The sequence below is a fragment of the Ochotona princeps genome, chromosome 3 (genome assembly GCF_030435755.1).
Source record: "Ochotona princeps isolate mOchPri1 chromosome 3, mOchPri1.hap1, whole genome shotgun sequence".
In the NCBI taxonomy this organism is placed as follows: Eukaryota; Metazoa; Chordata; class Mammalia; order Lagomorpha; family Ochotonidae; genus Ochotona; species Ochotona princeps.
In genome coordinates this window covers 74,647,379-74,665,000 of record NC_080834.1, presented here as the reverse complement: position 1 = coordinate 74,665,000, position 17,622 = coordinate 74,647,379, and the positions used below count along the sequence as shown (strand labels likewise).

Sequence of the window (17,622 nt, the reverse complement as noted above, 5' to 3'; positions counted from 1 at the left end):
CTGTCTGTCCACTGTGTTATAATTCATTCTTAATGCTGTTACAAAATCTTTCAGAGTGGGTTATGTATAAACGATAAAAAACTTAGTTTTAACAATTATGGTTCCTGGGAAGTCTAAGATAAAGGCATCAGTAGATTTGGCATCTGATGATTGTTTGCTTCAAAGATGGTGTTTTTAATTTTATTTTTTCTAAATCCTCACATGACAGAAAATCAAAAAGGGAAAGTGGATGAATGATCCTTTGCACCTATTTTATAAGGTCTGTGATCTTTTTCATGAGGGATCTCCCTCATGACCTAATCACCTTTGAAAGGTCCAATATCTTTTTATCATTACATTGGCTGTACATTTTCAACATATGTAGTGGACTTTAGTGCACAGTCAAACCTAGCTCCCTACCACTCTTTCTCCTCTATCTCTTCTTTATTGTGCGTTTTCAATGGACTTTCACTGACTACTGAAAATGTTCTCACACTTCATTTGTGTCTGTCCTCAACACAGGGATGTCCTAGAAGTCCTTACTCTCACCACCTCCTACTGTGTTCTTTCTTCCTCAGGAACTCTGCATTTTGGCAGAAAGTCAGAAAATCTTAAAGCTGCCCATAGTTTAACCAGGAATGCATGCTAACTTGGCATGAATTTTGTATTTTTAATGTCTTCTAGACTTTCATTTCTGCCCAGCTCCTTCTGCTTCTGCCTCACTTCTTGTACTATTTCAGAAAAAAATTGCTTCTGAACTCCATTCTTTTATTTTCTGAATCCTTTTTTTCCCAATAAGACCTGATGAGATCAAGACCATTCAGTATGATTTTCTTCTCCATCTTCTCCATTTTGTTTTTTGCCTTCCCTTTGGTTTTTCTTTTCTCAATAAATAAATATCTTCCACATAACATATCTACCATTTTTAAGAAATAAACATAGAGCCAAATAAATATTTTTTTTCTCAGACACTAGGGATAGTATCTAGTAAGGAAAGTCTATTTGTAATTGTCTCTGACAAGACTATTGTTACACCTATTCATATTCTGCTGTATAAAAATCATGTGAGCACCTAGTTATTTGAAAGAAAAAATACTGTTGTCTTTGCTGGTTCTGGAGTTTGACAGGATCAGTTTATATAGTTGCCATTAAAGAGCAGTAGAAGCTGGAGACATCTGGAAATTTCTTTGTTCCTATGTCTGGCTCTTAGTTAGGAAGACCTACAGCAGCTGGGATACTCGAAGAAGTTTCTCTATCGGTACAATATTCTGTTTGGCTAGCATGTGCTTCAGCATGGCAACTTCAGTGGAATTAGAGTACTTACATGAAAATCAGAATACTGAGAGCCATTTTCCAGAAGCCCATGCAGAAGTTGCAAAGTTCTTGTGATTTAGACTTAGAAGGCCATGATGTGTTTATTACTCCTGACAGTTACAAGTCACAGGGCTAGGAATGGACACAAGGATGTGCAATCTGAGAGTGGGATCACGGGGGCCCTGCTATTGGAGACAACTTTCTGAATTAGGTGCATACTTCACCACTTCCATGCTTCTTCAATTTCTGGTTTTTTTTTCTGCTTTTATTTAAAATGTTCTCTTAAATTGTTTCCTCAGTTACCAGTAATCTTCTGCAAATTAGCATGTCTAAATTCAAATTGTCTAAATTCAAATTGGATCTTTCTGTCACTGGCACCTGGTTCTTCCCATCACCCAGCTTTTACTCCAAGCTTCAAATATTTGTTTCCTTTTTTTAAAAAAATTAGCAATCAAGTGTTAAATCGGTTCTTGTCCTACAGCTTTTCTTTTTTCTTTTTTTTTTTTAAAGATTTATTCATTTTTATTACAGCCAGATATACACAGAGGAGGAGAGACAGAAAGGAAGATCTTCCATCCGATGTTTCACTCCCCAAGTGAGCCGCAACGGGCCGATGCGCGCCGATCCGAAGCCGGGAACCAGGAACCCCCTCCGGGTCTCCCACGCGGGTGCAGTGTCCCAGTGCATTGGGCCGTCCTCAACTGCTTTCCCAGGCCACAAGCAGGGAGCTGGATGGGAAGTGGAGCTGCCGGGATTAGAACCGGCGCCCATATGGGATCCCGGGACTTTCAAGGCGAGGACTTTAGCCGCTAGACCACGCCGCTGGGCCCTGTCCTACAGCTTTTCAATCCATGTCTGAAAAGCTGAGAAAGAGAGAGACAGACAGATATGTATCTCCCAACTCAGCATTCCCCAAATGCCTACAGCACCCAGAGATGAGCCAGGCCAAAGATAAGATCCCGGGACTCAGTCTGGTCTTTCACATGGTGGCAGGGGCAAGCAAGTGCTTGAACCGTGAGGTTATTTCAGTCATTCCAGGCAGCATCCCAAGTGCTATGTCAGTTGCCCATCCTTTGTTAACTCTTCACTGGACTACTGCAGTGGATTCCTGGAAATCCACTTTTTAGTTTTTTCTTTTTCTCCCCAATACACCCAATACAGTAATCAGAAATGGTAGCTTCACTAAGTTGTGTCCCTGCATAAGATTAAATTCTTCACTTCTGCTTTCCAGGTATCCTATGACTGGCCTCAGCCTACCTAGCCAATTTTAGATATCACTACTTTGTTTCGTTAGCTACCTTAATATCCTTGCCTTTTGCCAAATATCGATTTTCTAGTAATGCTACTTTCTTAAATCAATTAAAATTTGGCCCACACTAATGTCTGTAACACTTTTTGGGTCCTTCATGTACTGCCTGCTGTGTGTGTGTGTATAAACAAAATATATGATATGAGTCCAAAAACTCCCCAAGGTCACACATGGTGTGGCAGATAGAGCCTTAACTCCCAACCTTGTGTATGTCTCTGGTTTTTTTTTTTTTTTTTGAGGTTTTTATTTATTTTTTATTTTTTATTATATTTTTGACAATCTTTACATAATTAATTAGGGTTAAAAATGTTCAAGGGCTATAGGAACGAAAGTGGGTAAGAGTATTATTTCCATATTGTTTCCCTCATGTTTAAAGGGGGGTATTAAGGGAGAAGGCCCACCCAATTTCCCACCCTCCCCAGGTCCCGGATGTAGGGCATGCTCTGAGGTTCTTGCTCAGATGGTTTTGATAGTTCACCAGTTATGAATCGCTGCCAATCTTGCCACTCCAAGCACGATGAGGTCTTTGAAGAATCTGCTGATTGATATAGTGGTTTATGCGAGAGCCGAGTATGTGCTGGGCAGAACCAGGCTGGACTGCAACACCCGTTGGTTCCAGTGTGTATGTCTCTGGATGATCATATACTACCACTCACTTAAACGTTGATTGGTGGATACATTGATTATATTCACTCTTATAGATTTAATTATTTATTTTGAACTTTTTATTTTTTATTTTTTAATGAATGAAAATGTCAAGAATTTCAATGCTCACAAGAAACACTGAGTGGTACAATAAAAGCTGAAGCATTTCCAAGGTTGGATTGGTACAATAAAAGCTGAAGCAGTTTCAAGGTTGGATTATACCGACAGAAAGGCCCAGAGAAATTTAGAAGTCAGTCCCACAATTATTTTGATTATTCTAAATTCCCATTGGCTTCTATACATTTGAGAGACACCATTTTATGTGTATTTTCAAGAACTAGCATTTCTGGCATAAACATGTACTGTTAATGCTCTTTGAAGATACAACTCCTTTGAAGGTTATTCCCTCAAAGGCCTCTTTTAGATAATCAACCATACTGTCTTTTGTAAATGCTGTTTAAAAAATATAAAATGATCAGTGGACATCTGGCATAAAATTTAAGGAGCTGCTTTTTATGCTTGAATTCCATATGGAAGTACTTGGGGTTGGGATCTAACTTAATTTCTAATTCTAGCTTCCTGCTTACATGAAACCTTGGAGGCAACAAGTGATGATTTGAGTACTGTGGTCCCAGCTGTCTAAATAACAGATTAACTTCTCAGCTCCTGGCATTGGCCTCGTCCACTTCTGGATGTTGTGTCTATTTGGATTCTGATGAAAACCTACCATGTGAAGGATGTCTGAGCCCACTTGTCTTTTCTCTCTGCCCAGGTGGGCTGTTCTCTCCATAAATACAGCTTGTAGTGCTCCCCACATAGACCTCTCGTGAGAACTGGAGACTCTGATTTATTTTATTTTCATTTCCACATACTGTGTGAGTTGTCTTCGAAAGACTTGCACTCTTTCACGCTCAGCAGACAACAAGAGCATTCAGAATCATAATTATGGTGGCATTTCTCATATCTGTATGTTTTCTTCTTCCTGGCTCAGTTAATAAGCCAGTCATTATTGAAGAAATAGCTCATGTTACATTAGATTTGGCAGCTTTTAGCCTTGTCTAAGGGTCTTGGAGCTCAAAATTATTCGTTTGAGTTTCTACAGTGTGGCTGTATTCTGGTGATCAAATGGGTTACCTGTCAGAAGTGTAGTGCATTTACTTTATTTCAAGCACAGATAGCTAATTCTGGGGATCTATAGTTTGGGACTGGGATGTTAGCTCCACAGGATTTTCTTGAGCTTAAAGCCATAGAGTTGAAGAGGATGCACTTGCCTTGGCAGTTGTATAACCATTAAGTCATTATTGCTCAGATCCTTCTGCTTTATTCTAGTCTGTGTCGCTGGCAGTCCAGATTCCCTTCTTTGTTCCTTCTTCTTTTGCTCATCACTTCCATCAACATGTCTCCTCTTTTTGAGTTTCCGTTACTTGCTAATATTTCCTAGCTGATGGAAGTGAGGATATCAGTGAATAGGCAGAATCTTTCACAGGATATTATCTTATAATGGAAAAGAAAAGGAAGACAGTTGAATATGTAGTGTCAGAATTTGATCATTCACTTCATAACTGTTTGACATGTTCCTTCTGCAGAGGAGGAAGGAATTCTATAAAGAGTAGTGATGTATTTTTTTGTATTTCTTTTTTTTTTTTAAGATTTTATTATTATTGGAAAGCTGGATATACAGAGAGGAGGAGAGACAGAGAGGAAGATCTTCCATCCGATGTTTCACTCCCCAAGTGCACCGCAACGGGCCGGTACGCGCCAATCCGATGCCGGGAACCTGGAACCTCTTCCGGGTCTCCCACGCGGGTGCAGGGTCCCAAAGCTTTAGACCATCCTCTCCTGCTTTCCCAGGCCACAAGCAGGGAGCCGGATGGGAAGTGGAGCTGCCGGGATTAGAACCGGCGCCCATATGGGATCCCGGGGCCTTCAAGGCGAGGACTTTAGCCGCTAGGCCACGCGGCCGGGCCCTATATTTCATTTTTAAAAAATGCTTTGTGGCCAAATGGGCCAAATTAGAGACCATTATGCTTAGGAAAATGAACAAATTCCATAAGGTCAGATATCATATGTTTGTTCTAATATAAGATACATGATGTTGAATCTAGGGATATTACATGTCAATCTTACCTTTTGTCACTTCCTACTTACCTGTACCTTTTGTAATAAGATCTTGTGATGTAATTCATTAGTCAACCATCCATAAGAGAAATTTAAAAAAAAACGAAGGAGAGAAAAAGAGTAGTAACGTGCTTGGAGCTGGATTTCTTCACTGCCACCCATAGACTTGCAAGGTTAGATGTCTTAGGAGTACCAATTCTAGAGGTTATTGTATTTGTTTAAGTTTGAAAATGAGGTTTCCCAGCTATGGAGGATCATTACTGTAGAAGACATCATATGGGTCACACCCTTCCTTGTATGGCACATTAAGCATGGCCTCTGTTAGAAACGATCAATCCTTGTTTCTTAACTCATAGGCTAATGCTGAGAAACTCTGTGGTCAGTATGAAGAACGCTTGAATGAAGCAAATGCAAAACTGGATGAAGTGACTCAGTTGGCAAATGAGCAGACAGCACAGAAGACGAAGCTACGGAATGAGCGTGGTAAGTAAATGTGCTGCTGGATTTGTGAGTAGCTCTTGATCCCAGCAGCACAGAGATACTCAACAAAGATAGGGAATACTCTGCTGAGACAGGGTGGACACTGCTGGATCCTAGAGGAGGAATGTAGCCTCAGAAATACTGTTGTCTACACTTGTGATTTTTTGGGGGGAGGAAAGGATTTCTCTATGCCACTTTGGGAGGCACTGCTCAGCTCCATTCTGTTGTGTGGGAAAACAGTGTACAGCTAGGTGAAGTGAGTCTTTTTTAATGTTAAATTTATTTATCTTATGATGCAGTTCCGTAGGCTCTTTGATTTCCTCTTCCCCTCCCTATAAGTCCTTTTCTCCTACTGATTTCTCCTATGTAATTGCAATAGTATAGTCCTTCAAAATCAGTCATAAGTACATCATTCTGCTATTTAAGTGTATCCTGACATTGTAGGTATGGACAATGGCAGAGAGTCCAGCAGCCTATTGTCAAGATATATTTAACAGTATCATCATTTGCTTCAGAAGGTTTTTGATTTTCTTTTTCATTTCTTCAGTGACACAGCATATTATTTAACCTCATGTTGTTGTTAATTTTGTAATTTCTATTTTCTTTCTGTTGTTTATTTTGTTTTGTGGCTTTCATTTAAGGGATGTATAGTAACTCTGTAATAGAGATTATCACATTCAGATGTGAAGATACAATGTGATATGTATCTCTACTTCCAAAGATGATTCCCAATGAAACTGTTCAATGAAGTAATTCTTAAGATCAACAGATGATAAAGGCTATTCACACAGTCTACTAGACATGACTTTTTAAAAACACTTTTTTTAAAGGTTTGTTTTATTTATTTAAAAGCTAGAGTGATAGAGAGGTCCAGGAAAGATAATACAGAAAAACAGAAAAATCTTCCCTCAATGGTCTACTCCCCAAATGGCTGCAATAGCTACAAATGGGACTGATCCAAAGCCAGGAGCCAGGAGCTTATTCTTGGTCTCCCACATGGGTGCAGGCATCCAAGGACTTGAGCCATCCCAGGTCATTAGCATGGAGCTATATGCACCATGTGGCAGCTAGGATGAAATGGTTCCCCTATGGATGTCAGTGCTATGGCTGATAACTTAACCTGCTGCACCACAATGCTGGATACTTACTACAATTTTTATGTCATTGAATATACACTTTCTCTAAATTCTAATATTGAATCTAGATTTTAATACCCATTAAAAGCCATAAGATATAGATGGATACATGGGTTTAAATGAGTAGAGCCTCCTAATTTTTATGACCTCTTTCATTGACTGCATCTTCTCTCGTCTTAGATATATTGATCCCGTTGGTGTGTTTTACACACTCCAGGCACTGCCACACTACACTCTTTCTGTGCTTGTTTTATCCTCCTGGAACATCTTATTAATTCTGCAGACTTGGAGATAAGGGTTAGTCAAATGAATGCCTGGGGCAGTTCAAAATCGGCTTTGTGGTTGAGCTCATCATGAGCCCGGCAACTCCTTTCCCCCATGCAGCTCCTGTTTCAGATTATTACCTTCGAACAAGCTCCATATTCGACATGAGTAATTTGTTTATTTCCGTCTGTCAGAATATGGGCATGGTAGAATTCTTTGTTCTGTATACTGAGGATCATCACTACTGGTGTTCCATAAACATTTAATGACTAAGTTAAAGGAACAAATATGTCCCATGGTTTATTTTTACTCTCAGTATCTATTTAGCAATTTATATCTGTAATCTATTTCCAATCATTTATATTTAATTGATTATCAGGTTTTTGTGTCTTGTGTATTCAATTATTTTTAGTGGCTGAACTTGCTTTATAACTTGATTTGTTTCTCTGTTATGGCTAGATGTCTTTAAATCCAATTATCTTCACTATTATATTTCTTAAGATGTAGCTCTTATGTCAATGAAGATAAATAGTACATATATGACGCCTTGAAGTACATACTACAAATAGAGAATTAAGATGACTTAGGCTGTATATCATTTTCTTCCCAGTGAATTCCTCAATTTCTATATGTTAAACTAGGGTCAATATTAAAACAATTTGATAAAAATACAACCCTGGAAATCTGGAAGAGAAAAAAATACATATATTTTGCTATAGAAAGGACACTGAATATAATTATTATTATCTAGTTATTATGTTTATTTAGTTTTGAAATTTAACATTTTTTCAGTTTGATATATACAAGATATAAATGGAGGAATTCATGATCATGATTATAACATGGAAATACAAGGGTACATTATCACATAAATGGTATGATTTTGTGAAAAAATATTTTCTTTTAGAGAATTATTTACCTATTGGAAAGGCAGGAGTGGAGAGAGTGTGAAATGGTGTATAATTATGTACATGGCATAATTCAGGGAGGAAACTTTTTAAAGACTTGTTTGAATGATGGGGCATTGAGGGGGAGAGAGGGAGAGGAAGGGGTAGAGAGTGAGGGAAAGGAGGAAGGAGTTAGGGAAGGAGAGAGAGAAATGAATCTTTGCATTCACTGGTTTACTTATCACATAGTTGAGATTTCTGAGGCTGGGCCAAGACAGAAACCAGCAGTCTGGAATGCCCAGTCTCCCATGTTGGTGGCAGGGGCCCAAATATGTGGCTTATTCTCTGTTCTTTCCTAGGTACATTATCAGGGAGCTGGATTAGAAATGGAGCACCCAGTACTTGAACTGCTGCTCATGTGGAGTGCTGGCATCATAAACAGTGGCTTAACCCACTGTGTCCTAACCCCAGGCCTGAAAAAATGTTTTTATTATATACCAGATGATATGACATCTCTGCAATTTTATTAATCTGTATTAACTTCAACAAATAAGAGTAACTTGTGGTATTTGTTTTTCTGAGTATTGCTGTTTCACTTAGCTTAATGGTCTCCAGTGCCATACATTTTGTTGCAAAAATTAAGATTTCATTATTTTTATTTTTAGAGTGATTCCATAAATTTGCTATATGGATTAAGCTGCTATAAATGTGTGTGTGTGTGTGTGTGTGTGTGTGTGCACATGTGCACATTTCTCAAATGCTTATATCTCCTCCTTTGTACATGATGCTGAGAGTAAGACAGCTGGGTTAAAAAAAAACTTTTATTTTTTGATACAGTTTTGTAGGCTCCTGTTTCCCATTTCCCCACTGAGATCTCCTATACTATGATAAGATAGTCCTTCAACAGCAGTCATAAGTCCATCATTCTATTATTTAAGTGTATCATGATATGGTGGGTATAGACAACAATAGAAAGTCTAGAATCCTATTCTCAAGATATATTGAACAGTTTCATTGGGAGTCCATCTGTTATTCGTGAGTAGAGATGCACACTGCCATGTATCTTCACATCTCAGTATGATAATCTTTTATATATTCCTATAGATGAATATGTTTATGCATTTTGTGAATTCTCTGAGAACTATGCATACTGTTTTCCATAATAAATATATATCAAATTTTATTAACACAGGCATGTCCCTGTCATGTCCATGGGAGACTGAATGCAGCTTCTAGCTTTAGCCTGCTTCAGGATGAGCAGTTCCGGCCACCTGGAGATTGAACACGTGGATAGAAAAACTCTGTATTTCAATCTTTTGTAACTGTAGAGATCTTTCCTGATTATGCTTGTTACGTCCATGTCTTTCTCCAAACTGGGGGAATCTTATGCTTTTTCATTGAATAGATTTTTCCAGACTATTTTTTTTTTTTCATTCTTTGGAGGGAATTGCCAAGACTTGAACGTGGATCATTTGATGGTATCTCAGAGATCCCAAACACGGTAGACCTCCTTTTAATTTTTTTTCCTTTTTTGCTTCCAGATCTTTTGAACAATCTATCTACTAAACTGGATACTTTTTCTTCTGCCTCATCTAGTCTGTTGTTAATGCTTCTATTATATACATTTTTTTCATTTATTAATTACTTCTTTTCTAACATTTCTGGTTTGGGTTCTTTATTGATATCTCTATTTCTTTGCTGAATTTCTCATCCATGGGAAGTATTGATTTGTAATTTCATTTAACTGTTTCTCAGTATGTCTGAGTCTCTCTGAATAAGCTTAGAATTGCTCTTTTGAATTCTTTTCCAGGAATTTCATCAATGTCCTTCTGCACAGTCTAATGTGAATGCATTGTTATGTTCCTTTTGGACAGTTCATATTGCCTACTTTGTTCAGTTCTTATGTTTTTATGTATCTGGAGTATCACCTGTTTCTATTGCGTTTAGAGACTATATTTTGTTTTTGATTGAAGACTGTTTTCTTAAAATTTTGTCACTGAGTATTGGTCTGGAAAAGGGCTTATCTTAAGTCTGGTTAGATTCTGTAGTATAGTTTTCCTATTCCTTTCTTTGCCACAGTTATATGTGGCTTGAGCAGAGTTCTGGGCTGTTCCTGTGGCTCAGAATTGTAACACAATTCTGCAGTCATGTTCCAAAGGAGAGACTGATGTGATGTGTTGGGAGCAGGCCTTCTGACACAGTGCTTCCAAATCAGTCCCAGAGTTGCTAAATGAGTGCTTGTTCTAGGAGGTGGGTGGACTTTCCTTCCAGGGAATTTCTTAATCTCTAGGTGCTAAACTACTACTACAACTGAAGTTTCTTTTTCTTGTAGTTTATTATGCTTTTTAAATTGGAAAAAATTAAATTAATAAATGTAATCATTAAAATGATGCCAAATGTTTACTGATTCCATGATATATATATTAGTTATAACCTCCTAATGGATTTTCATTTCTTCAGAGATTTTTTTGAAATACATATTTTCTTTACTCAATAGTTTCCAAAGTTGGAATCCCAGCATGAAATCCCAGAAAAATCTTTGGGATCTATGAGTTTAAGTTTATTACTTTGCTTTTTAAATTCTTTTTCCATTTATATTGCTAGTACAAATACAATGATTAAAATTGCTGGAACCTTATTACCAGGTACTGAATTGTGCTAATAATCACGGTGTTCACTAGTATTCTCTGACATTTCTGTTTTAAAAACACATGGAATAAAAGTCCTATATATTCTTACAGTGTACCTAGAGCTTTTATAATAGCAACCTTTTTGTTTGTTTCGGATTATTCAAATATATATGTTATTCTCATTTAGGACTCTATTTTGCTATAGTCTTATTTCTATATCATTTTTAAAAATTAATTCAGATATTTTACATAATCATTTTTAAAATACAGTAGCATCTTTCACATGGAAAGAACCAAAAGGAAACTTATTTTATACTTCCTTTTACTTGATGGAAGATAGTAGGGGGAAGTGCATTCATACATCATTTCTAGGCGAGATTGTGCAAGTACCTATAATCTAGCTCCTACCTATTGGCAGTCTTTTTTGACTAGAAATTAGAATGGCGACCACTTGAAGAGAAGGAAAAAAAGCCAGCACTCTGCATTCAGCTGGGTTGTAATGAAAAAAAGTAAGAGATAAGTAGGTTTTTACAAGCCCAACATTTTTTCCTTGTTTTTGGTAAATGTTTATTTTTATCTGCTTGAAAGAGGGGGAAATGAAAGAGAGAACAGGAGTGGGAACGAGAATGAGAGCGTGAGAGAGCCTTTCCATCTGCCTATTCAGTCCCCAAATGTCTACAACAGCCAGGGCTAGGGTAAGCTGAAATATGGGACTTAAAACACCGTCCAAATCTCCTATGAGGTAAGGGCTGAATGATTTGAGCCATCATCTGCTTTCTTCCATAACGCAGTTACAAGAAGCTGGATAAGAGGCAGGGTAGCCAGGACTTCAATTGGCATTCCAATATGGGATGCAGGAACTGCAGGTGGCAGCATCATGTGCCGTTCCACAGTCCTTGTATCAAGAATTAAATTCTGTAAGAGATACTTTTATATCAATTGTGGCTTCCTACTTGAGGATCTGATATCTTGTTCTTGCATAAACTCCTGCCACATGCCATGAAGACCCCACCACAGCATGAACCATACTATTCAGACTATGCATTCCCAAAACTGTGTTCATGAACCTATTTATAAGTAATCTGATTCAGACATTTGGTTATGGTAACAAAGAGATGAATACATTATCATTGGAGGGTTGAAACTTTCAGCTCAATCCCTGACTTCTGAGAAAGAGAGAGGGTAAAACTGCGTCTTTTATAATCACTTGCTAAAGTTAAGTCATGTTATTTCCCTATCTGAGTTTCCCTAACAGATTTATTGAATTCTGAGGGTTGTGGGAACTGATTTATAGAAGGCTGGTCAGTAGCTAAAAGCATGGATATGAAAGTAGCATCTAAAAATCTTGTAGGAATGAGTCTTTAAAAAGTGGAATGTACTATAGCTCCAGACGGATAGTGTTAAAACTGAGTTAAACTGAAAGATATCAAGCCGGTGTCGGGGAGAAAAGGCTATTTGGTGTCAGAAGTGTTTGAGTTACTGAGAATAAGGGGGGAAAAGCTTTTTTAAAAAACTTTTTTGAAATATTTTTATTTCTATAAAGTGCATACAATTCATGATTTCTTACATACAGATTTATGAGCATAATGGTGCTTCCTACTCTACCCCCCTCCTTTCCACACTTCTATCACCATGTGGAAAATCTTTATTTTTGCAAATAAGTATTTTTCAACTCACCACTGTATGATATGTAATTTTATCGTGGTAAAATATCCAGAGTTTGATAAGTCAATGCTTTTCAGTTTAATAGAGTACAAAAACACACTGATTGGTTTGATTTCTTGATTATATTAACCCAATACACAAGAGTCCTGCACTAGCTGATTTTTGGTGTAGTACTGATTCATGGTAACCACTGTCTGCATGGTAACCACTGTTTACTATTGATCTATCATTTCTGACTAAATGTCTGTGAAAGGCTGTTTTTTCCATGCATTGCTACTGAAATAATGCATTACTGTTACCAATGGCAGTGAATTGGCCTCAATTCTTCTTGCCAAAAACAGTGAAGAAGTGCAACTTAGCAGAGTTTATCAGGTAACATTCCAAGGGAAAATGAACAAACTGAGAGAAACAATGGCCCTGTTTCCCTCAGGTTTTTGGATTTTCATTCCTAAATTCTTAGAGTGTTGCCTGATGAAGTGGACATAATCTTCTTGATTGGAAATTTTTGATTGATACTTAGGAGTTTTGTACCTTCAGATTCTACACATTACTTTCTTGTGTGTATTGGGAATGCTCAAGGTGTGGGGCTGGAGTGCAAAACTGCAATGCTAATTATATTATAATGATCTTATAATGAAGCAAGATAACTTTAATGTCAAACAACATCTCCTCGCACATCTGCCATGGACTGGCTTGTTCTGGTTTGGCTGAGTTCCCATTTTATCAGGGTATGTTAATGGGAAGCTCCATCACAGTATGGGTGGACTTGGGATGAGAGCAGCTGTCTTGTCTTTCTACCCTAAAGGAGAAAGCTCTGGACATTTTCCTGGCCACTCACGTCTTTCTCTCCTTAACAGATTGTAATTGAATTACGAAGGATGCATTAGGCTTTAGCTGTATGTTATTTAGAATTTTTTAAAATGTAGAATGATATAATTCTTAGTATATTTTTCAGTTTTGGAAAATGGGTTTATTTTCTGTAAAAAGAATGATATTGACATATTTTTATCATCTTAAAATTAGTTACAGAGAACAAAGGAAAGACACACCAAGAGATCTTTTATTTGCTGTTCACTTCCCAAATAGCTTCATTGGCTGGGGCTTGGCAGATTCGAAGCCAGGAGTCAGGAGTCTCCCCTGGGTCTTCCATGTGGGTTTAGGGACCCAAATATTTGGGCCATATTCCATGGCTTTCCTAAGTGTATTAACAGGGAGGTGGATCTGAAATGGAGTAGCTGGGACTTGAACTGGAGTCGATATGGGATTCTAGCACCACAGTTGGCAGCTCTACCTACTGTGCCACAATGCTGCCCCCTATTCAATAATTGCTAAGCAGAAAATATAATCTGAAACAGGAAGCTTAGAAAATCCTGATCTCCAACTTATATATGGCAAAAGACATGAAGTCATAAAAATTTGGGCTTTTAAATGCACTTTATTTTTTTTTAAGAATTATTTATTTTATTACAAAGTCAGATATACAGAGAGGAGGAGAGACAGAGAGGAAGATCCTCCATCTGATGATTCATTCCCCAAGTGAACTGCAACGGGCCGATGCGTGCCGATCCGAAGCCGGGAACCAGGAACCTCTTCCAGGTCTCCCACGCGGGTGCAGGGTCCCAATGCATTGGGCCACCCTCGACCGCCCTCCCAGGCCACAAGCAGGGAGCTGGATGGGAAGTGGAGCTGCCGGGATTAGAACCGGCGCCCATATGGGATCCCGGGGCTTTCAAGGCGAGGACTTTAGCCGCTAGGCCACACGGCCGGGCCCATAAAACTAATAATGCACTTTAGAAATGAGTGCCTTGACTCAGAACTGAATCAGCTCTTAGTTTAATTTTTGACAGCTATGGTGTTATCTGCTCTATAATTGATAAATAAATCAAGCAGGGAGGCTAGACTAGGGGACAATAGAAATACTGCTCTTTGCCGGAGTCCAGCTCCAGCCGAGGTTCGGAGCTCGGGAAGGGTGCGTGGATGAGGCGTGAAGAGAGAAAGAAAGGAGACGGACCACCAGATTCCTTGATCATAGTGGACCAAGCGAGAAAGCTGTCCGCTTTATTTATACAGAAGCAGTACAAAGTTTTTTCTTAGGGGCATATTGACACAGCTTCAGGGGAGCACAATTTACAACTTCCTGAGAAATGATTGAGGAAGGATTCCACATTCCTTGCTTATCTTGGCTTGCCAGTCTTCATCTGCTCTCCTCAGGTCTGGGCTATAACCTAGGCGCCATCTGTATCAACCAGACCCCTATCTTGTATGAGTTAAAGGACTGGGGCCTTGTTCTATGGGGATCGGGGTTATTGACATTAGTTGGCCATAGGTCTGTAAGCTCACAGTTTGTTAACCAAACAAGTAAAGCAAGGGTAACAACGGCGGAAAGAATTGCAGTTAGCAATGAGCTAAGTTACTCTATTTAAGTTTCAACTCTACAATGGATGAGCGAGTGTTTCCAAAGACAATTCTACAAATTGTTTCAGTATTAGACAAGGCATTATCCATTCCGACGTTGCAACCAAGAGTTTCTTAGTAGACAACACATCTTATGCAGTAATACACTCCTAATACAATTCTTGTTCTACAACTTATCTATCACTAAATGGGAGAAACACATCAAGAGAGAAAAAACATGAAGATCTAAGACAAAAAGTTATAAACATTACATTCCTCTACAACTGCAGGCTCTACAACTTCATAAGTGATCAAACAATAATCAAAAATATCTCTTTATGATGTTAGTGAAATCACCCTGTATTTCCTCTAGCTAAAAATTTTTGAAAACAACTAAAGCAACTACATTTTCTATATTCTAAAGAATTGCAAGGACAGGCTAACCTTTAAGACCACAGTAACTATATTTTTTGCCTTAGCAGGATAGGCTTCAGGGTTACAGTAGCTATATTCTTCGTCATAGCAGTATGGCCTTTAGGGTCACAGTAACTATATTGTTTGTCATAGCAGGATGGCCTTTAGGGTCACAGTAACAGGATAACTTTTAGGGTTCCTCTTATCAAGCCATTCCCCAGAAAGCATGATAAATATCTGGGCCAGATTTTATGGCAATGGGTAAACAGCACAGACTTAATTATACTCCTATGTGTAGTTAAAGGCCCACTCACCAGGACATCCTCAGTAACATTAACTCTTAAGCTCACATTGGTTGTAAAAGCCATCTCACAGGGGCAGACAATGCCTCAATAGATTACATAGTGGGGTGGTTGAGAGCCCATGCGAAGGGGAGTGAAAACTGCGTCAAGGTGGTCAGAGATGAATCCACTTAGCCCTGCTAAGCAGCTGGTAGCTCCCCGGGCCCTGCCAGTCAGGGAGCTGTTCTCTTCATACCTTCGTGTTATACACACCTACTGCATGGCCTCCATCACCTCTTATGGCCATATTTACCACCATTTAGTAGCTATTTTAGTATTTAATTCATTGTATAAACTACAACTTAGTTCCACTAGCTGTGTGTCTTTCTTTCCAAGTATGATTCAAATAAGTTGTCCTGATCCATCCTTTGCAAAGTGGACAAGGAAGGGGGCTTCAAAACATGTAGAAAAAGGGAATTAACACCTAGGTTGATTTTCGTGCAAAAAAATTTAAGCTCATGCGTAATTTTGTAGAACCTGGATTTTTAAAATATTTACTTATTTTTATTGAAAAGTCAGATATACAGAGAAGACGAGAAACAGAGAGGAAGATCTTCCATCTGTTGATTCACTCTCCAAGTGGTTGCAACAGCTGGAGCTGTGCTGATCCGAAGCTAGGAGCCTGGAGTCTCTTCCGGGTCTCCCAAGTGGGTACAGAGTCCCAAGGCTTTGGGCCATCCTTGACTGCTTTCCTAGGCCACAAACAGGGAGCTTGATGGGAAGAAGGGCTGCTGGGATTAGAACCAGCGCCCATACGAGATCTTGAGCATAGATGGCAAGAACTTTAGCCACTAGGCTATTGCGCAGGGCCCTATAACCTGTGTTTTTAATGAACTTTATGAATGCCATGATTCCATACCCCTATTACCAGTAAGTTACAAGAATTAAACTAGATAACAAATTCCTAGAAGAAGGTACTAAATAAAGTACTGCTCACAATTCCTGTCATTGATCTATATGTACTACTAAAAACCTATTATTTTTTGTGGGCACTGAAAAGGATCACTGGCTGAGAATAATACTCTGAGATCCTTCAAAAATGTTGAAAAGTTTATGGGTAGGCATCATTCTGCTTGGCCGTTCTTGTTTCTTTCAACATCTGGAAGTGAAATAGCGAGGTTAATAGTTGATAAAAACCAATGTATTTTGTGTTTTTTTTTTTTGTAGGTGAGTGGCTGAAAAGGCTGGAAGACAATGAGACTTTGATAAACCAACTTTCTATGGACAAGAGCAAGCTTACTCGTCAGATTGAAGAACTGAGAGGGCAATTAGAGGAGGAGAAAAACGTAAGGCTTCAATAATTTTACATATTTTTAAATAAGTAGTTGATCCACTGTTTAAAACAAAATAACATGCAAGAACATGTCCTACTTAATGAGAAAGGCAGAGCAGTGAGCACAGGCCCTTTTATAGAAGGAGAATATGGCAGCACATTTGGTGCTGCAGCAGAACAAAACAGAATAAACTGCACAACTACCCCAAACAAATGATGACAGCAAAAATTCTTGGTTAACGGAGCCAATGGACATTGGGAGGGTGACATCATCCTTGGGTCAGTAAAATCAACAGCATTCCAGAACTATCCAAACCACTTGGACAGAACCCTTGGAATATGTCCACATTGAGACTCTGGGTTGATATGAGGTGGCGGTTCCTTATCCATGGATGCTAGGATGTGTGGAAAGTCATGAGTGGCTTCCCCGTTTGTTTTTCTCCTTCCCCTAGGAATAAAAAGAAGAAATAGCAAATTTGGAAGCAATGAGTTCATCCAATTTTCCTAAACCTTGATCCTTCCACCCTGATCAACCATGTAATCATTATTAACAAATAAAATTAAAAAAACAAATGAACAAAAACCAGTCCCTGTTGAGTCAGTCTGAGTATCCTCTTCCATAAAAGAAGGGGAAATGCCTGCTGAACATACTGATGGAAAACAGTATCTTGATTAATGTTGGTCACGACAAAAGATGGTTTATGAATCTTTCTTAGAGATTAAAAACTGCTTCTGCAAATTATTAGATTTTCAGCAAGGATGTTATGTTTCTT

At 38.5% G+C, this 17,622-nt stretch overlaps 1 protein-coding gene across 1 annotated transcript in view; it reads left to right on the top strand.

Annotated features, from left to right (window-relative positions):
- MYH15 (myosin heavy chain 15) overlaps window positions 1-17,622 on the top strand; it is a 144,335-nt gene that overhangs the window by 93,704 nt on the left and 33,009 nt on the right. Inside the window, exons 28-29 of the mRNA XM_058661281.1 lie at window positions 5,722-5,848; window positions 16,744-16,862. Of these exons, the coding sequence (XP_058517264.1) occupies window positions 5,722-5,848; window positions 16,744-16,862 (246 nt within the window). The remainder of the gene's footprint in view (window positions 1-5,721; window positions 5,849-16,743; window positions 16,863-17,622) is intronic.